Genomic DNA, 25,231 nt, shown 5'->3' on the forward strand with positions numbered 1-25,231 from the left:
CAACAACGGCTAAGTTCAGTATTTTTCTTTTTTTTAAATTGGGCTCTATTTTCTCATGTTTTGTGTCTAAGTGACTAATGGGAAGAACAATTTTTGAAATTGGTCCAGTACTGAGCAAGAGCACTGCAGCAGGCAACAACAAAACAGGCTGTAATTTAACCACAAGGGGCAATTGTGCACTGTTAATGTACATTGACTCAAAGTGCTTGTTTTTGCCACTGATAGCCTCAGATTAGTATTATGAGTGTTTGACAACATTATTGAAAGGATGTTGACAGAGGTAGACGTTCTTGATAAGATCTTTTTTGTTTAACTAGAAACAGCCCTGAAATCGCTATCACTGTACCCACCAGATTTCTTTTAAAGAAACAGTAATTTTAGCTTGTATACAGCCAGCATATTTTCACATCGTAATGGATGATTTAGGGGTTTATTTTAGTCAAACCAAAGTCGATGATATTTGATTCAGTGGAAAGACAAACCAAGACAGCTTTTATGAGTTTTATTTTGCTCCTGTCGACTTTGAATGAAGTTTGTTTTACAATGATAAAATTTCTGTTTATTTAAATGGAATCTGGTGGATCTGGCTTAAGTGAATTAGGTCTGTTTTTGATTAAACAAAAGGACCTTACACTTTAGCAAAAAGGTCTGTCTCTATAGGGGTCCTTTCCATAATGTTGTCAGACACTTAGAATAACAATCTGAACCTGTCAGTGGCAAAACCAAACAATGGACGTAAATTGATGGTTCAAACAAAAATATGGGAAATAGGGTCCAGGTTGAAAAATGTACCCTTTAATGTTACAGACTTCTATCTCCAAATGACACAAAAGCATTACTTGTACATACTGGTTCCCAACCCCCACTATTGGGTTGCCAAAGGCCTTCTTGATTTTAAGGGGTGTAAAAAAAATGTTTTAAAAGATATAAACATTGGGCCTTTATCTCAGCATTTTATTCATTTCCGTGATGTAAACTAAATTAAATTGTAATTTTTGAAGTCCAGATTATTCAAGGTCTAAACTTAAAAATTACACAATTATAACGACCAAAGAGATGATAGAATGATGGCCGAGCCTCAGGGATGTATGATTGTTAAAGTTAAAAAAAGTTAAGAAAGCAATGTCAAATACTCCATGTCTTGACAAGAGCTTAAGAAAACTTATAATGTTAGCCTTTCAAATGATAATTAAGTTATTACAGCGGCTAAACAAATCTCGTTTTTGCCCTCTCTGTATAATTAACCTGTGGCAGCCTTCACATTAATATGACAGCGTTCAATTCAGACCTCTGCGTTGGGGTTGTTACAGAAATGTTACTGGGTCTGATCTACTGTGACTTCAATTGTGACTCCTACAGAAAAAGTGAATTATGCAAACATGAAAACAAAATGTAAAATTGCCAACATGATTCAGCAGGTTCATGTTTGAAAAGGGTGTACAGAAATAATCTTTTCACTTCCTGGGCCCAAACTGTGTCCATCCCATTCTTATATGGTGTTTTTTGCCTCTGGTTCCTCTTATGCTGCTTCTGTTGGTCCTTTTCCAAGTACTGCACTACCTGCTCTCTCTGTCATCTCTCTGTTAGTGACTGCTACAAGAACTAACACTGGAAAAAATGCCTGCTGAACTGATTTTGGAAAGCACTCTTTAGTTATGTGTCACTGATATTCCACCTTCCTTTCCCTCCACTCTGCCCTCTTTCTTCTCCTCCTTCCCATCATCCCTCTGCCCTATTCTGTTTCCTCCCTGTCAGCTTCATTCTCTCTGCCCACTGGTCAGTCTATGGAGCAGAAAGCCCAGGGAGGGGCTGGATTTGTTCCTTCCTTGAGACCCCAGGTCACCCCTGCAATAGAGTCTTCTTTAAGTCCTCCCTTTGCTCCTGTGCTCTTTGGGCCTCCTTCCTCTCAGCCTCATATAGCCCAAACTGCCATAACCTCACACAGTGACCAAGATGCAGGTACAGAATCAGAAAGGAGCAATGATCCACATTGTTCCTACTTGATTAGAATTAGCACTGAGTGACTCAATCCCATCACTATACAAGCACATGTCTCCCCCTTCTGGTTGTTTGCATTAAAGCAGCTAAACACTTGATTCTACACAGGTAAAAAGTCACTGTTTATGCTGTGCTGGTGTGGTGGCATATGAACATCATCTTTCAACTTACTATATGTGATCTCTTCTATGCTTTTCTTTTGTTTTAGAGTTCAAAAGACAGTTGAGTACGCTGAGTGAGGAGGACAACCAGTGTACAACACCTACAAGTGAGTGTGGACACAAAATGCAGTGCAGAATAATAAGTGACACCTATATGCGTTGACTACATGGCTAACTCTATATAATTATATGTTGTTCAGGCCCTGATCCCAGAGCGCCAGCCAGCTGGAGGCCAGAGCTGTCCAGGGCCTCAGAACGGAAAAGAGATGCACATTTTGGAATCGAGGTTGTTAAGGCAACAGCAGGGTGAGTAAATAGAAAAGGCTGCCTTTAATCAGGTTTGGTGTTTCTTAATAAATGGTGTGGTTGGCATGGCTGTAAAGGAATAGTCCACCCTCAGGTACTCCAACACTGTTAATGACATCAATTTGTGGCATCAGATGGATTAAAAGAGCAGTTTTCTCATAACAGCTGAGAATACCCTCAGCTGTTGGTGGAGCTGCCATGAGCAAACTCTATTCACTGATGAAGAACATCGTGGTCATCGGGCTGAAAGGACTCAAAAAAGTAGGAGGACCTTGATTTGGTATTGTTTTGTCAAAAGTTCTTACTTATTTACAAAGTATTTTTCAAAATAAAAGGAAGAAAGTGCTTAATGAAAATATTTAAGCATGAAAGATGTAACAGGCAGAATAGTGACAAACACCAGAGCAACAAAATGGAGTTGATAAAACAGAAACAAGATCAACAATAGACAAAATGATCACCTAAGAAGAGGGATTCTGTGAATCTTGTGAAGGTTTTTGAAAAAGACAGCTGATCTGGAAAATGTATCCAAAGTTAAGGGGAGAAGCAAATATTTTGTCTCTCTTTATTTTAAGCCAACATCTGGGAATAACCAGGAGACACGGAGTAGCTCACCTGAGGGATTATTAGTTCTTATAAGTACATGAGGACCCAATTTAATCTTTGGAAAAAGCCTGACTGCATAAGATTCTTGATATGAAATGAAACATCCAGAGAAGAATTAAATGTGACAGCTAAATTCTAGAGTATATAGAGAATATTCTAAAGTGTACATCTTAATATTTTAGTTTAAAGTTAAAGTTCAACTTTGTTATTTTTCATCCTGGACCCCATTTTCTCATGTTTTTGTGTCAGAGTAACTAATATGAACAACTTTTGAAATTGGTCCTTTATTGAGCAACAGTGCTGCAGCTACGTAGCAGTACAGTAATTTTAGCATGTATAGAGCCAGCGTATTTTCGCACCTTACTAGGTGAATTAAGGGTTTATTTTAACCTAACCAGAGCTGGTGATTCTTGGAACAGTTAAAAGATGAACTAAAATGGCTTTTATGATTTTTTTTTTTTTTTTTCATTTCTCTCAACTTTGAATGAAGTGTGTTTTACGATGTTAAAATTACTGTTTATTTAAATGGAGTCTGGTGTGTTTGAGAATGGTGATTTTAAGACTGTTTCTGTTTTTAAAAAAAGGATCTTACTCTTTAACAGGTCTATCTCAGTAGGGATCCCTTCCATAATGTTTGTAGATACTAATACCAATCTGAGCCTGTCAGTGGCAAAAACAAACACTTTAAGTGGTGCACAATTGCCCACAGGGATTACATTGCAACCTGTTTCACTGTGACTAGCTGCAGCGCTCTCACTCAAAAATGGACCAATTTCAAAAACTGTTGTTTCCATTTGTCACTTAGACACAAAAATGTAAGAAGATAGGGCCCAGGTTGAAAAAGACAGAAGTTAAAGACAGACTGCTGCTCGGTCTTTTGAGCACTCTCAGGGCCAATAATAAGGGCCTCCGTTTAGTTTGAACTCATAGAGTCCAGGCAGGGGTTTAGGCTATTTGAACTGCCAAGATCATAGACTGTATGTAAAGATGGACGACATGTTTCCGCTTACCCCCACTGTACAGAGGTGAAGATAGATTATCCCGGATATGGCTGCTGCCATCTTGCTGTGGTGGACATAATTCGAAGTCAGAGTCTACAGTACAGTAGCGATCTCCATGACACCAATTTTCCCGCCCATACTCCCGTGCGACCAATCTTGAGCAGTGCCACTTGAAGCAAGTCCACCGATTGGCTCACTTAGTTGTCAGTCATGTTGTAAACTCCCTGTTTTCTAGCATTAAATAACTAATTCAAACCAAACTTATCAGAAAAAACAAATACTTGAACGTACAGCAGAGTGATAAAAACTACCTTAAAGCCGCTACAAGGAACTTTTAACTGGATATGCAAAAGTCTCTCGTTTCTGCTGATGTCTGTGTGTGACCTACAACAGCAAATGAGACCATCGGTGTGAAGATAAGCTATTTCTATATAGTGTATATCCATACCTTTAGGAAACTGTGTCCGGGTCCACCGCAGGTCGCTTCCAGGACGAAGCGATTTACGGCACTCAGACGGCACACTTCATCTTACCTAGCTGCTTACATTTAGTTACCCTTATAAATAGTTGCTATTCCTCCTCCTCGACCTGACATCCGTGGGGAGTTAAAATAGCAGCAATCATTGGGTAAAAGTTCTGTGAAAGCACTGAACTCACCAACAGTCAGCCACGTCTCAGTCACACAGAGAAAATCCAATCCTCGGGTCAGGAAAGTCAGGAAATCCTTCAGGATAAACGTTTTGTTCGCTAGCGATCCAGCATTTACCAGCCCAATCCTGGCAGGAGCCGGCGGGTCCACGGCGTTAGCTGTCCGGGGAGCCACACACAGAGGCCGCAGGTTGCGCAGATTCACCCCGCGCCAGCGGGGATGAGGAGAGCAGGGACCGCAGGGCTGGGACACCTCATCCAGGCCGACGACAGGTACCAGCCAGGCGTCGACAGGGTCCAGCGAGTGCCGAGAAATAAAGAGGCGAGGCACCGCTCCATACTCAGTCCAAGAAGCCGTGGAAGTGCTCGCCAAACAGGCCTTCAGCCTTACCAGCTGACTGCTGCGTTTACCCCGGCGGCAGTGCCGCTTACGCCGGAGAGGTGGAGCTGGGGCGAGGCAGAGGCGAGCCGGGATCCCTGATAGGAGCGGGGGCAAAGTTTTCCCGTCTTGTTGTTTCATTCATCCCCAAAACAAACACATGCGCGAGCCAGATAAGCGTCTTTACTAGAATATGTGCTAGAGCTCATGGGAAATGTAGGCATCATTCCAGCAAAACACTACTGCTTTTGTCCACAGGGTCGCCAAAATCAACTCAAAATGAAAGTTCCTTGTAGGGGCTTTAAATGACAAAAAACATCTTTGGGAAAAATTTCTTTGATGTGTACTTTGAGCTTTTAGTTTGGCCGATGTGCCATCCACTAACATGGAGAACACAGGCTTTTTGACCTGTACTGCAACCAGCCACCAGGGGGTGATCGAAATGTTTCTGCTTCACTCACGGTGACTTGTCATGTCCATTTCTGCATACAGTCTATGGTTGAGATCACCAGAGTGACAGCACAGGTGAAAACTGTCTGTATAAAAGTGGAAGTATACATAAAGCTTCCATTTGTGATTTTCTAGTACATGTTCAAGAGATATTTTCACCAGCCCCTGTGAACACTTGAGGGTGTAGTGTGAAATCATTTGGTTGCTGGTTCCACTGGTGTGCACAACATTTATAAATTTCCATGTGTATACTTAATGACATGTGCAATGAACCTGTCCAAAAACCTGGAAATACAAAGCTCTTTGCTACTACATGAGTTTAACAGTGTTAGAGCATTTAGGAGTAGATTTTTATATATATATATATATATATATATATATAAAATTTCAATCAAACATTAATTGCGCTGCATGTATATATTACTAACAAGTTTTGCTGTGTAATTATACATGGCAACAAGTAATTTCCACAGTGCACATGATACTGTAGTCTGTATAGACCTATTTTACTTGAGTAAAATAGGTCTATATCTTTATTCAAAGTCAAAGAAGACACTGACTGATTATAAAGTGTGCTGAGAGATACAGTCACAGTCAGATACATTTTTTTATTCAGACTTTTTAATTTAAACAGACATGGGTTTGTATTGCTGTGCTCTCCACTGACAGCCGTTATGGATAGTATTAAATGGTGGTTTGTGTGCTTCTAGTGTGTTGGAACAGGCAGCCTGCCGTATGTTTTATTCCTCTTTTTGCGGATTGCAGTATTACTGGGATGTCAGCAACAAGCTCTTTAAGCTCTCTGTCCATCAAAGAATACCTCTGAATCTAAGGCTAAGTAAGGTTGGGCTAAGAAGAAGTTAAAGCTGATTTATCCTAACTCATCCCAGTAACTGGAGGCAAATATATTCTAGGGCTTTGGTCAATACTAAAATTCGACACAGAATACTTTCTACAGGGAAGGGTTGTACCTGGAATTTCCCTGGCAGACCTGATTTTTCCCTCCAACAAATAAAAGATAGTGAGCCTGAGCAGACAGCAAATGATGTGAATTAAAACCAAGCAATTTTTTTATATGATCACTGAATATTGACTCACTATACTGTGAAAAGGTTGCTAGTAAACCCACTCTGAAGCTTTGTGCAGTTTCCAGATAATAGTTTTGGTTTGTTGGTAGGCATATAGGCATGCACAGCTACCTTTAGTTCACAAGCTCATTCATTGGTTATACTGTATGTTACCTGGCCATTGTAAAATGGTGGAGCCAAGTAAATGCATGGCTGGTGAAGAGCCAAATCTTATTTTCAGCAGCAAGTAGTCTGGAAATGGTAGACTTTGATTTGACCCCAAAGGAATGCCCATTTTGCTATGTTTTTGTTGGATGTTATCTGTAAAGCCCAGACACACCAAACTGATATCAAAGAACAAATGGTAATGAAGGCTGACTATTACATCTCCTGATGCTGCCTGTGCATTGCAAAACCACGGCCAACGACCAACTCGCCTGTACGTTCTGTGCCTGTGTGAGAGGAAATAACTCCCTACAGCAGCAGGCAGCGGTACTCTATTTGTCATTCAAAAAGGGAAACTGGAAGATGGACAGGATGGATTCAAGGCACTAGTTAACCAGTTAGTACATTAACAACACAACCCAATGTTGAAAGAACAAATTACGTTTACCATGCGCTATTGAACATTAACACAAACAATTAAGAATCGTTTCTGCTAAAGAGCTTTATGGCTAAAAAATAATCTTACCTCATATAAGAAGTTTGTTTTGATCTGTTACTCGACTTCAGCCATCTTCTTGCTTTTCTCACTTCTGTTTCTCATCGTGTGCATGGAGCTGAACTTCCACTCAAAATGATTTCTTTCACCGACACTGAATGAACAAGCTGAATTAGCCAAAAACAGGCAACAAGAGCCAACTCGTGCCAATGGTGCGTAACACACTCCAAAAACTAAGGCGACAAATGCTCACCGACAGCTTGACGATGACAAACGGTCGACTGTCAGCTTGGTGTGTTAGGGACTTTACAAATTGGGTAGGCCCATAAGGCTTGAGCTTGTTTTGGAGATCTACTTTATTTCCTCTAGTGGTCTTACAACACTTAGTGCAGCTTTAAAAAGTCCCTATCCACACAAGCGTCACAAAGTCATTAAGACAGCTATTGTAGTAAAGCATGTTTTGGCATGCATTTGCCATTAACTGGTTAGGCTTTGATAAGCAGCTTTTGCTTAGATACCTTATCTTACAAAGAAACAAACTCACCATTTGCTTGGCTTGAAAGCACTTGTGGGAATGTTTGAAATAATTCTAGGTTAAACAGGAAACTCTTACATTAAATTGAAAACTCTGTTGCACACAAAGGCGGAAATAACAGGTTTGCAAAAATCCCAAAATTATTCCTTTATTTTTCACAGTGAAATTTGGTAAAGCAAGACCCTGATGCCCTTTGTTTCAGCAATGCAAAATGTGTTATTGTGCTGCTTTTTCAGCTGTGTGTGAAATTGCCTAGCACACAGGATTTCTGTTGAAATTTAAACACAAAGCAACTTAGTCAGAGTCATGTTGATGTAGAAAGTGATCTGGCAGTGTTGTTTCAATGTATTATTTTTACAAAGGCTTCTGCTGCTTGGCAAGACCTGGTTATTCCTTTTGTGATTTATCACAAAACGCCTGTTTGGTTTGTGAGTCTGGTTTGAATCTCCTGTTGTACATTTTTGACATCTATAGTGTTTGTAGTTCCATGTAATATTGCTCATTTGCTTGTGTGCTGTTAAGTGGAATTCTCTGAGTAGGACCTGGATGTGGACTGCATTACTGCGGTGAAGACTTTCCTTACATCATAACTCTGATCTTAATTTGTTTGTCCCTCAGACCTGAGAGCATGGCCTCACTTCTGCCCCCTAGCCAAAGAAACCCCGTAGCCCCAGGGCTAAAATATTTTGAGATGCCAAAAACACAGATGGATCAAACAGAATCAAGGCCAGGAAGGACGTTCCCTAACATCCAGCCAACATTTCCTCCCTTTACCTCTGCATCTAAGCAAAACCCTGATTTTCAAGATTCCACATCTGCTTCAGTCAAGGAGCCTTTGGTTAACCCAAGAAGTCACTTGTCCAAGATGTCCATTCAGTTAGGGAATCCAATAGCCCAACCAGAGTCTGCTCAGCATCTACCCCTTTCTCCTTCCAACCCCCAACCTACTAGATCACTTCAGGAACCTTTGTTGCACTTACCTCAGACTGCTACAACCACTGACACAAAACCGCTACGAAGGATAGGAGTGGCTCATAAAAAAGAAGCAGTAGCTATGGATTCAGGGTAAGTGTAGCATGGCGCTCAGTAAAATCCCCATTCTATGGTCTAGGTTCAATGTTAACATTCGCAGTATAAAAGTAAATCATGATATTTAAAGATAAGTAAATTTCATTTAGGCATTTTTGAACAACTTTCTACAACACTTGAGTCGTTTGTTTTGACGTGAATCTTTGGTATACTTTACTCCTTCAGAAATGAGAGCATGGCTGCCTCAGTGTCATCTTATCTCAAAGACACCAATTCTGCTTTTGCTCCAATGGTGATCAACAAAACACCTGAAACTCAGTCTGGAGAACAGTCCATTGCGAAAAACTCACAGTGGAAGAAGCCGCAAAGAGACACTCAAAAAATAAGCCCTGCAGTTCCAATACCTGTTATGGACGAGAAAACTTTATGCAACATGACTGCCTCAAACCAAGTCACTTCAAGATTGGACTCCGATTTGGGGTTTTTCTCAGCGCAGCAGACCACAACAGATAATTTATCAAAACAAAGAGAAGACCTTAAGGTGGATTTTGCTTTGTTTCCCACAAAAAGCTTTGTTGTACATGGTTTGGACCCAGAACAATGTATGAAGAAAGGGAGAACTGACAATGTGGCTGGGTCTATGGATAAGAGACCATTGAGTGAAAGAGATAGGTTAGTTAAAAAGGAACTTGTTTTACCAAGCTCTGAAGTCAGTATAGAAGAAAAGTGTACGTACATATCTAAGGTGGAACTTGGTCTGTTGTGTCCAACAGGGAGTACTTTTTCTCATTCAACGTCTTCTGCACAGCCTCAAGTTCAACTTAAACGAACAGTGGGGATGCCAAGTATGATTAAGTTACAATCAGTCTGCCCACAATGTTCCAAGATTCCTGGCATGCCATCTTTACGTCAGTCACAAGTTTTAGCATGGTCTAATGAGAGAAGTTTATTCTTTCAGAAGTTATCCAGCGACAGATTTCCATTACTCCTGTATTCAGACCCTGTTAGTTCCCTTTATGAGGGTAGTGCAGGAATTGCAAAAATGGTGGACTTAACACCATCCTGCTCCAGCTCTGCTAGTATTCCTGGATTCCCTTCAGCTTTGAAACGTGAGCCAAATGTGACTTGTCTTTTCACTTCATGTCCCAGAATTAGCAGGATTCCAGGGTTAGCTTCTGCTGAATCAGTGACTGGATTTGAAAAGAGCGTTTGGGACGGATGTGCTCTATGGAAGAAACCGTTGCAGATAAAAGAAGCATTTGTAACACACACGTCTTGCATTCAGGAACAAACTCTCAGTGATACTAATATGATTAAAGTGATGGTGGCCATGTTGCCAACGTGTTGTAGAAATGCCAGTGTTCCAGGGTTTCCTTCTGCACCACTGCAAAAGGATTCATATGTTCCAAGTATGACCAGTCTTCTACCTACATGCCCTCAACAGACAATAATTGCAGGCATGCCAGGTAGAGAAAGAGTTATGGTATATAATGACAACTGGCATATTTTGAGGGAATTAAGTTTAGATAGACCATTCAGAGGTAATCCTGTTCTGGTTCAGGAAAAGTCACATGAGGATAAAGAACATATAAAACATATGGTAGACATGTTACCATCTTGTCCCAGGAAGGAAACCATCCCTGGTTTTCCCTCTGTGCCAAGAAAAGAACCCAGTTTGCCTGGTGTTCTGTTTGCACCAAGCCAAGATCCTAACATGGCAGATATTTTGCCGTCTTGCCCAAAAAAAACTAGAGTCATTGGATTACCCTCTAAGGAGACAGTTAGTGCTCAAGGTGACTGTGTGGATATAATCAGACATGTATTGATGGAGAAGCCCTTGAGTAAAGCTGAAGTCTTTATTCTAGATATGTCCCCAGGTGCCACTCAGGATGTAGACAAAAGAGGAATTTTCAGCTCAGTGGCAATGTTGCCCTCATGCCCCATGAGAACTTGCCTTGTTGGTATGCCCAGAGCACCACAGAGGCTGTTACCGAGTATTGTCAGTCTTGCACCTGTATGCCCTAAACAGACCAGAACTCCTGGTATGCCATCTCGAGATCAAAACAGTTCAGAAAGCAGAGATTGGCATGCTTTGAGGCAATTAATTAACAAGAAACCAGAGAAGAAAACACAAGCCTGCATTTTTCACTGGATACCCATACATGCATTTATCCCTAAATATATGGTAGATATGTTGATAAGTTGCCCAAAAAGAGCCAGAGTTCATGGCTTACCCTCTGCTCCACGACACGAACCCAGTATGATTAATGTAATGCCTTCATTCCCCATGCATAGTGGAGTCCTTGGTTGGCCTTCAAAGACTGGACAAAATCTTCGTTTGTCCAGTTGCAAGGAATGGTTTGCTTCTAAAAGTTTACAGTGGGAGTGTCCACTTATCAAAAAGAAAGTGCAGATTCTAAATGCATTTTTTTGTTTTGATAAGAACACTGCTGAAAGTATGAGTGCAATATTACCCTCTTGCCCCAAGAATGCCAGTGTACCTGGGTTTCCTTCTTCTCTGACACTGACATTGGCATATGGCCATACTATGGTTAATTTATTGCCCACTTGTGCAAAGGAATCTAGAGTTCCTGGAATGCCACTTAGACACACCACAGAACAAATGGAGTGGCTAATGAAAAGTGAGTCACTGCTACTTCCTAGGGAGAAGTCTGCAGATATGTTACATTTACATGATGTTAATATATTCTATTTTGAAAGTGATATGATCCTAAATATGGTATCAATACTGCCCTCCTGCCCACGGACAGCCTGTTTACCGGGCTTTCCATCACTACCATGTCAGATGTTGGCAGACATACCAAGTATGATCAACCTTTTGCCTAATTGTCCAAGACATTTCAGAGTATGTGGAATACCCTCTTTATTCCACAGTGAGTCTGATGAAACAGAGTGGAGTGTGGACCAATCGCCAGTATGGGAAAGGCCATTAGCTAACGCAGGAAGACTGCCAGTTATACATGACCATAAGATGTATTTCAGAGAATGGGCCGTGGTTAGAATTATGGTATCAATGTTGCCACCCTGTCCAAAACATTCATATATTCCTGGAATTCCCTCTAAGGCTGGAGAGAGACTTGTGAAAGCTGAAATCAAAGAGGCTCTCAGCATGTTTAAATCCTTATCCACTTTCCCAAAACACAGTAAAATTCCAGGTCTACCTGCAAAGAATAGTGCAAAGGAATATGAAGGCTGGCATGTGGACAGGGATGTAGTTTGGAAAATTCCATTTGATAGAAGGTATAGAGTTGTTCACCAAGATTTTACAGATAAGAAAATGTCATGTAGGGATAAAGAAATAATGCTGAGTATGCTTCCATCATGTCCACGACAAGCCCTGAACCCTGGATTTCCTTCTGCTCCACGTCCCCAAGCTGTTGATGCCATGGTGGAAAAAAATCCAGACATGGTACAGTTGGTGCCATGTTGCCCAAGACAGTCAAGTATCATTGGCTTCCCCTCAAGAGTGTCAGTTATTTCTGATTCTGAAGTAGCTGGCTGGCCAGTGGCGATAATAAAGACACAAGACTGCTGTCCATTTTACACAAAGTATTGTTCCCTTCACAAAGATATAATGAAGACAATTGTTTTCCTTGAACATTCTTGTCCAAACATTGCTCTTAGTTCAGGCTTCACAGCAGTGCCCCCAGCTGATGTAGAGCGGCTTCCGAATATGGTAAATATTGTGCCATCTTGCCCAAAGAAAGCTTCTGTTCTTGGAGTACCATCAACACATGTGCACCATTCAGAACACGGGTGGCCAAGAAAAAAAAGAATTGAAAAAGAAAGAGAGAACGTTGCAAGGCAACAGCTGCCATTGGAAGAATATTCTCCTTGTAAAATTTCTGCGACAGAGAGATCCATGCATCTTATATTCCCTAGCCAAGATGTACCAGAGGATGTACAACAAAAAATGACAATTAAGTCATCAACCTGTCCCTTTGAGGCCATTGTCAAAGACTTGCCATCACCAAATTCTAAAATCCAAGTTGACCAGCCATCCTCTAGAATTAATGGGATTGAGATGTCATGGGATGAGGCCAGTCCAACAAGATTAGATTTTGACACAAAGGAAATAAAATCTGATGTATGCTCGGCTTCGGAGAGACATAAAGATGAACAGGGCTTTTGGATACCGATTGAGGCTGAAGAAATAGCTGCTCTAGAGAAAGGGTGAGTGAGTTGTAGAGCTGGAGTAGAAATTCTCTCTGTGATGTCAGCTGGTTAGTTTTTGAAACATGCTTTTGGGTTCTGTTTTCAGAAACTTGCATTGCAGAATGTGGCACTCTGTTCCTGACATGCCACTGTTATTGAGTGTTAGTAGGAGGTGGGTTGCCTTGGTTTGCACAGTGATGTAATGATGTGATGTATTTCCACAGTAATGCATTTGCTTTATCTCAGCACCATCTGACTGACTCATTTAGGGCAAAATTTACATTTGTTATGTGTGTGTCATACTTTGTATAGCTTTTAGTTATTCTCTGGTTCACCGAAATTTATACATTTTTTTCTTGTCACTTGCCATTGTTTCAGCCCCTGGGGTCAAAAGGATACTCAAGAAACACAGTTATCAATGTATGAAAAGGGAGAAACTGTTGGCAAAGAGGCCCAAACTGCTGTAGTGACTGTGGAGGGTCATGGTTTCATGCCCTTAGAAGAGTCAAATAAAACTTTGTCAGTGTTGTCAATGAACATCAATACGACAAGTTATGACACTGTGGATCAAGAGTGCGTTAGATTCTCTGAGAGTGGGTAAGTATGAGAGAGGCTGATACATGGCATCTGCTCTTGTCAGTTTGATCTGGGTGTAGTGATGTGTGTTGCATGGTTTTAATTTATTATGTCCTCGTGAGGATGGCTTCATTTCTTCTCGATAATAGTGGAATTGTAGCAATAGTGAGCAAAATGGTTTGCCATAGAGACACAAAATGGCAGCGAAAGAGCAGCAGAGTACATGTGCATATCAGTTTGTAAGTTCATAAATAAAAAAATGAATAAATAACATACATACATACATACATACATAAATAAAAGCTGCAGATATTTCCATGGAAAGACAGTTCAATGACTTTGAGGTACTTTGCTCTTTCTTTAAATGTTGTACAACAGAGTGTTTGAGGGGTATACTGTGAAGAATGCTTCTGTTGAACAATTTGAATTTTTTTTTTAATTTAGTAATAATGCTGGCTTTACTGCTCTGGCTATTATAACTGTAGTTGTCACATTAACCTAAGCAAATGCTGTGGCATGATGTTTTGTTTGCAGTGCAGCTTTCTAGCTCTAGTGGTGGGTTGTTTTAAAACAGGATGTTTGGAGTGAATGGCATTTGTTGAAACTGCATGCATGAGAGTAAAACACCTATCTTAAGAATGAGGAAAAGTGATATACAGTTTTATTTCCAGTGTTGCTATCATATGTAAATTGATTGAGATATACTTTGAAACACTATTTACTTCTAACTAATTGATTGAGGTACACCGTACCAGGCTTGCATTGTATTGTGATAAAAATATGTATAATTACAGTGTTATTAGGCTTGGGCGTTACCTCTTTTAACATAACCTCATATCTTCCTGACATTTTACTGGGGTATATAGCATAAAAGCTGAGCTACTGAAGTCATTGTAGCATGTATGACATTGTCCAACCAACTATGCTGTGTTTCTAATTAGGGATGTTCCTGGCGACTAATTTCCCTATCCACTAAACGAAAATTTTCATCAAGACTAGTTGACTAGGTTAAAAAGAGGAAAACACTCAGGAAACAGTCAAAATATAGCACAGTTTATTGTTAAGTATTGAAACATTGTCCCCAAAAATATTGTCATGTCGGATTTTAATGCCGCTGAAGTACGAGACACTTTGCGCCGTACGGTATGTCTATGAACATGAGCATTCAGGCTCAACGTATTGCAACAAAGTGGAAGCATATCTTGCGAGGTCATTGTTGTGATGAACTGCATTATCTTCAAAGACTGGGCGGGATCACAGCATCTCTGGGTGAACAACGTCAATGTGGGCTGTGTGTGGCTAGCACTGCTAGCAGCAGCAGCTGTCGTTCAGTGTAGGTTAACATCCAAATGCTTGAGTTGAATGTGGTTACGCATAGCTCCATTCGAGTGATTATATGCCAGTTTATTTTCTGACACAGCCTACATTGTTTTCAATTTCTAGATCAAAGTACTGCATAACTGCGCTGGTTTTGCGAGAGGACATCTCTCTAATTTCCCACTGCGCTGTTTAAAAACTCCAGTTTATTCACGCATTACCGCAGGGAGGGGGACTGCTATCTGATGGCTCTGTTGCACCCACTAGTTGCAGGCGGCTGCATGACAGTTAAGCGGCCTTGTACGTAAATAAAACACTAATTGGTTTAACCGGCTAATAATTCTGGTGCCGACTAGCAAGGGGGCGAACGTTTAATTGTTTAAACTATTTCTAATATGAAAGTAGCCGACTTCGACAAATCTTGCTGGATTTTAATACTATGGCCCATAGAATAATGAATAGATAGGAAATAAGCACTCTGCAGAAGACCCAATGACAACTGTTGCCACAGCAGATACAGACACTTCATTAGGCTGAACAGAGATTATGTGTTGACATATGGCTAAAAAACTGCTTTTGTGGTTGTAAGAACTCATTTCAAGATAAAAAATTATATGTGGCAGTGCTGTCAAACTAGTCTTGTAATTTTATCCCCACCACTTGCAGTTGCCATGTATCTCAGCTCAGCTGCCTGTTCCACAGATAGAGACTGACCCCTGGTGGTGCGTGCTTTGTACTACATAGCCTCTACAGCATCGTTATGTCAGTTAAATAGACAGACAAGCACTTCTATTTTTAAGATATTGAAAATCATACCTTCAGGACTTTTAAATACCCCTTTATACGGTAATACCTTGATACCGCCCAAGCCTACAATGTTTCTTATGGGAAGGCTCTTATACATTATTATTTTAGTTTGGCATCTTCCAGCAGTAAACTTTGACTTTTACTTTGTATTTACCTTTTCTTTAGAAATGAAAACATGGTTTCACTACAGCCATCATGCCCAATTGTTGCTGGAGCAGCAGAACACTCATCCCAAACCCAAATAAATAATGCTGAGCAGCTGTTAGAAAAGCCTCCTACAAACAAGACCATACTGTGGGAGGAACTACCAAAAGCCACTACAATAAAGTTTCCTACAGACAAGACCATACAATGGGAAGAGCTACCGAAGGCAACTACAGAGGTAACTAGAAACGCATCAGAGGGAGAAATGGAAATGATAAAAGAAATGGTCAGCCTCCCTTCCATGACGTTAGACACTGGTGATGAAATGAAGACAGATACCGAAGCTGGGATGGCAGATCTATTGCCGACAGGCCCAAAATTTGAATTCATTGCTACTGCTAAACAAACAAACGAATGTCTGCTGGACAGCAAGTCCACTTGGGAAAAGCCATCAAAGGCTATTGAAATAGCAGATAAAAAGTCCTCCCATCCTCAAGCACAATGTGTGCCATATTATGTGAAGCCTGAAGTTGAGTACAAACAGTACACTTTTTCAGAAGCTTGTCCCAGTGTGACAAACATTGCTGGCATGTCATCCAAATTACCTGTAAAGGAAAAACACTGGCTGAGAGATCAAAAGCCAATCTGGGAGAAACAGTTAAAAATGAAGGTAAAATTACCACGGAATGCTTCAAAGGCTGATAAAAAGAACAAGAAGAAAATGTTTTTACTGGTACCTTCTTGCCCAAGAGAGGCCAGAAATCCAGGGTTTCCATCTGCACCACAATACAGTTTAGTTTTTTATGGACCAAATATGGGGGATGTTTATCCTGCTTGTCCAAATGTAGCCAACATACCTGGTTCACTATCAGTCAGTGAAGCCAATAACAGATCATGGGTATCTCAACAGGAACCACTTTTAGAGAAGACAATGAAAACTGAACTTTTAATCACAGAGTCACCAGACGAGAAGGTTGAAATAGAACCAATGGGAGCTGTGGAACGAACTTGCCCAAAACATTCTTGCCTACGAGGCATCTCCTCAATTACACAACCTACTGTAGCACATCACGAATCAAATATGATGAGCCTTTTAAACTCTTGCCCCAAAACCTCTTGCATTGAAGGTATCCCATCATTGACTGAACATTTGAGCAAAAGCTGGGCTACAGATTACAAGCCAGTAGGGGTAACATCGCCAAAAATCAACGCAGTCATGATTGAAGAGAGACCTCACAATGATGACATAAAGGCAATGTCAGCTTTAGCCCCAACTTGTCCAAAAGAAGCTACCCCTGGATTCCCATCTGCTCTGGATCTTACAGTAATCTATAATACATATAGTGGGGTCAATCTCCTTCCATCTTGCCCAGCCACCTCAAGTATAGCTGGTTTTCCTTCAATACAGAAAGCTGACAGCAAAGACTGGAACACTATTCATCAACTATTATGGGAGAAGCAAAATAAAAAGGAGTCTGTATTACTACTGGAGGATAATAAAATTGACAAAGACATGAAAGGAGTTGTGTCTCTTGCACAAAGCTGCCCAAGAGAATCACTTATTGCTGGGTTTCCCTCTGTACCAAAACCTAGAATGACTGATGTTGACATGGCAAATATGGTCTGTTTTTCATGGTCATGCTCAAAAGTGTCACAAATACCAGGAATTCCATCATTACATACTTCAAAAGAGTGGACAGTGAACAAGGAACCACTATTTGAATCACGATTAAGAGAAAAGCAGGGATCATTGATTGACATATGTGAAGAAGATATGAGAGCAATGAAAGCAATGGTTTCTCAAGTGCCATCTTGTCCAAAAGAGGCACGGATGCCAGGATTCCCTTCTCATCCAAATTCTCAAACTTTGTATTGTGCACCAAATATGATCAGCCTGTTTACACTGTGTTCCCAAGGTTCCCAAATTCCTGGATTCTCATCAGTTGATGGGGATATGAGTATAGGATGGGTAACAGAAAAGGGGTCATTGCTGAAGAGGCTACCAAAGAAGGCAGTCATATTTGACACACCAAATGACAACAAAAAGATAATGAAGAATATGGTGTCCTGTGTACCATCTTGTCCTAAAGTGTCAATTATTCCTGGTTTCCCATCTATTCCGAATCCCAAAATAGTGTATTATGGTCAAAATGTGATCAGCCTCCTTCCTTTGTGCCCCCTAATTTCTATCATACCTGGATTTCCATCAGTTGAAGGGCACAAGGAGCAAGGATGGGGTGCTGAACTGGGTTCACTGATGCACAGACCACAAAAGAGCTTTCAGTTTAGGATCAACAGCTCACCAATCAACATAGATGAACCACACAGCATGCTTGCCTTGGTGCCTTCTTGTCCAGGAGCATCAAAGATTCCAGGCTTCCCTTCTGTTCCCCGATACAATATGCTGAATCTTGTACCTGTTTGCCCCAAAGTGTCCAAACTCCCTGGATTTGCCTCATTTGAAGGGACATCAGAATTCCGATGGCTTCTTGATCCACACACTTTGTATGATAGGCCATCAAAGGAGAAAGTTTCTGTGATACACAGTCCAAATCAAGATGAAGAAACTGCAAAGGTGATGTTGGCTTTAGCACCATCTTGCCCAGAGGCATCCAGGATCCCTGGGTTCCCCTCTGCACCTCAAACCAAATCCAAGATTGAACCTGATATGATAAGTTTCGTACCCTGCTGCTCCAGTGCTTCAAATCTCAAAGGATTTGCATCAATGGCTACAATCCCAAGCACAGGGTGGCTAAATGAAACAAAACCAATTTTGATAAAGTCTCAGGAGAAGAGGGCAGAAATGATTTTATCGCTTGCTGGACAGGACCATCTATGTAGCAACAGCATGAAAGGCATGGTGACTTCAGTAACATCTTGTCCAAAAGAGGCCAGAGTACATGGTTTTCCTTCTGCTCAAGTTGCCAACAGACCACCAAACATGGTCAGCTTATACACATCTGCTCCATGTGTTTCATGTACCCCAGGTTTTCCATCAGCAAGGATGCTTAGCTCTGAATGTACAGATATACAAAGTATAACAACACACAGCACGTCCCTGTTTGAGAAGCTGCAGAACGAGAAGATTTTTTTCAGTGCAAAATTGCCAGGCAAAGATAAACATGAACAAGATGAAATGAAGTACGTGGTTGCAATGGCTCCATCATGTCCACATTTGACTCGAATCCCTGGGCTCCCCAGCATTTCACAGTTGGAACCAGCAGAGAAAGAAGCAATGACTATTCCAGTTCCTTGTTCTGTAGAGAAGCATATATCACAAGAAATGCCTCTTGCACAGTCAACTGAGTCATATCATAAAGACCCAAGAATTCCTGATGTTCCCCCCACATCTCTTATCCTCCCCAGCACAGCACTTACATATGGTGAGACATACAAAGTGTAAAGATCGAGGTCACATTCACCTTTCTTTGTCTTGTTTCTGTTCGTGTATTTTACTATGTTTGCTTTTATGACAGAGGAGAAATTCAAAGACGGTGCAAAGCAAAACATAGACGTTTGTGTAGATAATGGGTAAGTTGAAGAGCCTAGTGCTCTCGCATTGTTTGCTGTGAAAGCGGTCAGTTTAGTGCTTGCCTAGCATGGACAGTTTGGACCAATAAACAATAGCTTTTGTAACTTGACAATGCAGTGCATGGTAAATTTCAACATCTGTGTGAAGGCTATATTTCATTACATTTTTTGATTATGTTGCTGCCTGACTTCTGTGGATCACGTCTTAAACTGCTTTATATTTGGGTCCTCAGCAAATCACACATAGAGAGGATAGAAGCAGAGGAAACGCAAACAGGGAAGAAAGCACTGGACACATCAGAGCCAGCGGTCTTGGGTTGGGAAGTATTGGAAGCAGAGGGAACAATTACAGAAAAAAAGGCAAAATCCTCTTTGTCAGCAAAAGAGGAAGAGGCGTCAGGATTAGTAAAGGCTATTGTGGGTGTTATCCACAAAGGGTAAGTGTAAGACTGGTCTGAAACATATAGTGTGAAGCATGCAACATGGTGTGTATTGATTATTGGTAATTCATTGGAGATATTTCATGATCCATTTAATTATACATTAAGCTCATTCTATTTTCGAATGCAGATTTTGACATTTCAAAGTTTTGGGTAAAGTAAAAACTGGACTGCATTTGCATGGGAATTTGTTTGACTTTCTCCAATACTCACTGGTTTCTATAATTAGCTCCATGTTCATTGAAACCATTGTTTTTGCATGGTTCCAGGTTTCATTCACTCACTCCAGTATCCATGTCTCACAGTTATGAAACAGTAGCATCCATTTTGGGGCCGTCTAGCTCTACTTTAGCTGAAGTGGAGCACCAACCCAAGGCTGTCTCCTCTATGGATCTGAATGACAAGACACTGACCTCTTCAGATGACTTTTCAACACACGTCGCAGACAACACTACTCCCACACAGAGGATAGAGGGCGAGTTTGAAGACATTCACAAACACAATACTGAATATCCAACAAGTGCTGAGCCCTACATGAGGGACTTGGTAGGTGATCGATCAGCATCTCCATCGCCAACTACCGACAGTGATGATGGATATTTGGTTTGTGCAAACATGAAGAAATGGCCACCACTGACAGAGGCAGATATCACTGAAATATCAGCGGAAGATGGTGAGCAAGTTGAGGAACAAGAAGCCTCTCTTGATCAACAGCATACAAAGGAGAAATTGCTCACAGAGCAGGACTCTGGTCAAACAGCAGTGTGCATTGAAAGTTTGTTAGCAAGAGAGACAGAACAGGATGAGGTTAGAACTGTGTCAACTTCTTCACAGCTGGATAAAGGGTGAGTGCTGGGGCACAGTGACCCAGTAAACTGTTTGGCTGCACGGTGTGATAGTGTACATGTTCTGCATTTTTTGGTGATAACATTGTCTCTTGTTCTGCTTACGAGCACCTACTACTCAGGAAAGTGTGATGGTCAACCATATATAATGGCTGTAAAGATTGGCAATGTGATGTGGAAGAGTAATGTTGGCTTTTTTTTGTGGCTATGTACATAGGTGTTAGGAAAGCTTTGTCTTCATGTCCTATATGTGCTGCAGTGTTATTTTAATGAGAATGCATGTACATAAGTAAAGCAGAATATTGGAAATGAAGGTCAGTTTTGTTTTACAATGTGTCATAAGATTTGGTTGCTGTCTTTTTGGTTGAGCAGATTAATTTGTTGGAAATAAGGTGCATGGAACAACTAGATAATAAAGTAAAAAACAGCAAATTCTGAAGCTTGTCCTCTCTTTTCCTTAAGCCCCCAACAAACAAACACAGAAGACATTTCTGCCACTTCCCTGCAGTCTACATCAAATGAGTCACCGACAAATGCCAGTGTACATAAAGAGATACTCATGGACAAACCCTCAGATGTTAAGGACATTGGTCCAGTTGGACCCCAAGCTGACATTGCTGTCCCTCAGCGAGGCAGAAAGCCCAGGAGAAAGGTTCCAGAACCTCAAGAGAAAGACACTGTTCCATTACGACCACTCAGAAGAAAGGATAGTTTAACACCAGACCGCAAACAAAACTCTGATGGTTTGTCAGTCAAGCTCTCTCCTGAAGTTGTTTCAGTTCAGTCTTTAAAGAAAGATGCTACTGGTCAGATCATCCCCATTCATAGTGTTGGTGCTCAAGTAACACCATACACAGGTGACTATAAAGAAAAAGGAGAAGCTGAATCTGTGCAAATATCCATGGATGTTGTCCCGCCTCCTCGTGTAAAAAGAAGAGATGGTAGTTTGCCACCAGAAACTTCACAGAAAAGTGCCCCTTGCAAGCCTCTGAGAAAAGACAGTGTCAGAGAGACAGTTGTTCCAAAAAATAATGACCAAGATTTTAAAGACAGTTCTGATTGGAAAACAACTGATCCTGTTCCTCCTCTACCTTGTGAGAGAAAGTCTGATGTCTCAGTTGCTGTTGAACCTTTTCAGAGCATTGACAAACTCAGCCAAACGGTTGATGAAATGATTCCTTCAGAACATGTAGGAAAAAAAGACCAAACAATCAAACAACACTCTCAAGAAACCGATTTTGTTAGGAGTGCCTCTCTCCAGGCAGACACAGATCTGGTCTGCTCAAAGGACACAGAACAAACCTCTTGTACTCTGGAATGGCACAAGAAGGACATTTATACATCTGTACAGGACTCCTCTCACATAATACCTCCCTTGGAAACAAAAGAATTTGAGAGCATTACACCAGCGAAATTTCACATTGAACAAACTGCTTCTCTCTCAATCATCAAGAAGATACGTCTTCCAAAGCGTGTCAAGCAATTGCCCTCAAGAAAATCTGGAAAAGCTGACAGTGGTAATGAATCTATAAAACCATCCCAGATTGACAACACTGTTATGGAAGAAGTAAAGCAGTCAAATGTAGCTGGTGACATGTCTGTGGATATAATCGACATCACATCTTCTGAGAAACCAAAGGATGCATCAGAGATAGTAGAGGTAGAGCAGGACAAACAAACAACTCTTCGTATCCCAAAGCCTCGTGTGAGGAAACGTTTCTGTGGCTCCTTCCCAGAAGATGTTACAGCTGTGGAGAATACGTCCAAGGCTTCTCATGAACAAGAGCCACAGATAGCAAGGCAAGGTGCTCCTTCATCTAATTCTACAACAACTGAAGAACTGGCAAAGCTGCAACACACTAAAAGCTCCCCCCATCTACCTCTGGGTGATCAACCTTGTACATCTACAGAAGTGGCTGCTGTGAAGTTGAGGAAAAGCAAATTGACTATTGAGAGCAATGTTCAAGTAGAGGATCAACATATTTCAGAAAAGGCACCAGGAGCTTCAAGCTTGCCTGTACCAAAACCAAGGGTAAAGAAACGTCTCAGTGGTTCGTTCCCAGATGACATTACAATTTCTGGCTCAACCCCTTCCAGCCTACCAGACACAGTACCAATGATCACTGGTCATGAATTACTCCAACAAAATGAACATTCAGGCTTGCCTGTTCCATTACCACGGGCCAAGAAACGTCTCAGTGAGACTTATTCAGATAGCACACCACTTGTGGACAATTTATTCCCTCTAGAAATGGAATTTTCTCAGAGAAATCAAGAGGATACATCTGCCATTGGCAACGAAACAAAAGAAGGCTCAACATTTCTGGATCCAACTGTTATCTCAGAAGGAGGTTTCGTCACAATCCAAGGAAAAGATGATGTTGCATCAGAGTTGGAACGGGAAGTGCTAGAAGCAATGGTGGAAGAAGAATTTCCTCAGGTAGACTCTGTAGAAGATACTGAGAAGGCGCTGGAGGAAATCAGTGAAGGCTGGACCTTTCCAGAAAAACCTGTTTTCACAGATGACTCAGAGAATGCTACAGAGGCAGTGCTTGAGCAAGCTGACATTGAAAAAGCCCTGACAGCAGAGGTTGACAGTTCCCTTGCTTCCACTGTTGCATTGCCTCAGGATGACTGGCTGCATGTAGAGGATGACAAAGACAGTGAATCAATGGGAATAAACTCAAGGAAGGACACGAGAGACGAAGAGTTGGACTTTGGCTTTGTGTCTGTAGATGTTGGTTGTTTAGAGGAAGAAAGGTAAGATTAGTCAGTACGCATTAAGGTGTGGGGGTGCACTCATAACTGACTAACTCTAAACAATAGAAATTCTCATAACCTTGTATATTCTAATTATCTAACATGGTCTATGATTGTGGTTTCATTTGCAGCATGATTTACAAAATCATCAGTAACAAGTGTTACGTTGTTCAAGACAAATGTGTTATTAGAGAAAATTTGGAATTTATTTTTCACTTTGCCTTGTTTTTTGTGTCTTTTTAGGCAAGGGGAGAAGTCACAAGTTGCTGGCCTCCACCAAGCCAATCAACCAGCAACACCTCAGAAAAGACTTACAGATGGGGCTGCCACTCTGGAAGTATGTTTACGTTGCTGTCATCAGCATTCATATATTAGCAATTGATAAAATAACTTTAAAATGTGCAAGTTGTTCCTTGGAGTCAGAGGCAGAGCCAGGCATTATGAACGTTCAGGGCTCAGCCCAAACCTAGGGATCTGGCAGCATACTCCCCTAGGGGGACTTTTCTGTCCCATTCTTGTGAACACAAAGGGCTCTAGTTTCCCAGTGCAGCGCAGGGTGGCGCAGGGTGGCGAACCCCGCGCAGAGCTAGTTTCGAGCAGCGCAACCCGAGGCGCACTCAGTTTGGTAGTTTGGCAGACCGAGGTGCGCTGAGATGGGTGTGACCGTGCAGCAGGGGGAGCTGTCGACAGATCCAGCTTGGCGCAGTGACAGTTTCATGCCAAAAGGCTTCGCCGAAGGTGCTCTAAAAGCTCGCCAGCTGGAACCAGGTCTACTGTCAGCGCAGGCGGAGCACAACCGGTGTAAGTGGAAGTTTGGCTGACCGGCGGACAGTGCGCACATGTCACCAAAACCTCACAGGCGGGTTTCCAGAATGTCAGGTACATTAACGATGCAATAAATACCCAAAAATACACTATTCAGTGCAACTATCTGCAATCAGCACATAAATGTATCTCTATATCGACTGTCCCGTCACATCTGATGTCAGATCAAAGGGGATTGGCACCGTTTGGCACGCCTAATGGAAACCCAACTTGTTTTGATTAACACAGCTGCAAACTAATGAGTTTGCATCCCTCTCAACCAACCCCAAACAGCCACAGCATCAGATAGGGAGTATATATTCAGCATCTGTCATCTTAGAAAAGTCAAAAGAAAAGAAACAGAGTGAAACTGCGAGAGAGAAAGAGAGAGCATGTGTGCACATTGATTTACAATTGTGGTGACCTCCTCCCAGGCTACCTTTGCATCATCAGCCCGTGGAGGTCTGCTCGCAGTTCCGTATATTCGGACACTGCGAGCTTGGACCTCCCGGACCAAAACATCAGTTTCCTCCTGGGAGAAGTTTGGCTGTCTGACGCTGCTGCTCTCTTCTGCCATGGCGAATTGAGTAAACTCTCATTACGCCTTCGCGCGGCGCATTTAAGGGCGAGGAGGAGGCTCATTTGATTGGTGTGATGTGGGTAAAACCCACTCCACGCCTTCTCTCCTCCCTCTTTCTGACTTGCGCAGGTAGGAAGGATGGAGGTGGGAAAGAGGAATAGCTGCGCCAGGGGCACGGTGTGCCAAACTTGCAAAATCCGCCTGGCCACACCCAGTTGGCGAAGCGCTGCGCCCGCCTCGCCCGGTCTGCGAAACTAGAGACCAATATTGCAAGAACACCTAAAAGGACGTTTTTTTTTAAAGTTGGCACAAACCTTTACTTGGACTCAACAATGAACTGATTAGGTTTTGGTAGTTGTAGGTCGAGGTCACTGTGCCATTGCCTGTCTTATTCTTTTAAATGCGATAAC

The 25,231-nt window shown here is 41.6% G+C and overlaps 1 protein-coding gene across 10 annotated transcripts in view; it reads left to right on the forward strand.

Annotated features, from left to right (window-relative positions):
• Positions 1 to 25,231, forward strand: part of ehbp1l1a (EH domain binding protein 1-like 1a) — a 62,293-nt gene that overhangs the window by 27,763 nt on the left and 9,299 nt on the right. For 2 of the 10 annotated variants that reach the window (XM_049569577.1, XM_049569578.1), the window contains exons 12-24: positions 1,756 to 1,959; positions 2,207 to 2,266; positions 2,360 to 2,465; positions 8,431 to 8,877; positions 9,067 to 13,035; positions 13,124 to 13,189; positions 13,396 to 13,614; positions 15,883 to 19,244; positions 19,338 to 19,392; positions 19,626 to 19,829; positions 20,102 to 20,677; positions 21,140 to 23,437; positions 23,681 to 23,774. In XM_049569577.1, the coding sequence (XP_049425534.1) occupies positions 1,756 to 1,959; positions 2,207 to 2,266; positions 2,360 to 2,465; positions 8,431 to 8,877; positions 9,067 to 13,035; positions 13,124 to 13,189; positions 13,396 to 13,614; positions 15,883 to 19,244; positions 19,338 to 19,392; positions 19,626 to 19,829; positions 20,102 to 20,677; positions 21,140 to 23,437; positions 23,681 to 23,774 (11,660 nt within the window). The other 8 variants (XM_049569581.1, XM_049569582.1, XM_049569579.1 and 5 more) reach the window with 7 other exon arrangements.

Source organism: Epinephelus fuscoguttatus, linkage group LG23 (genome assembly GCF_011397635.1).
Source record: "Epinephelus fuscoguttatus linkage group LG23, E.fuscoguttatus.final_Chr_v1".
Classification (NCBI taxonomy): Eukaryota; Metazoa; Chordata; class Actinopteri; order Perciformes; family Serranidae; genus Epinephelus; species Epinephelus fuscoguttatus.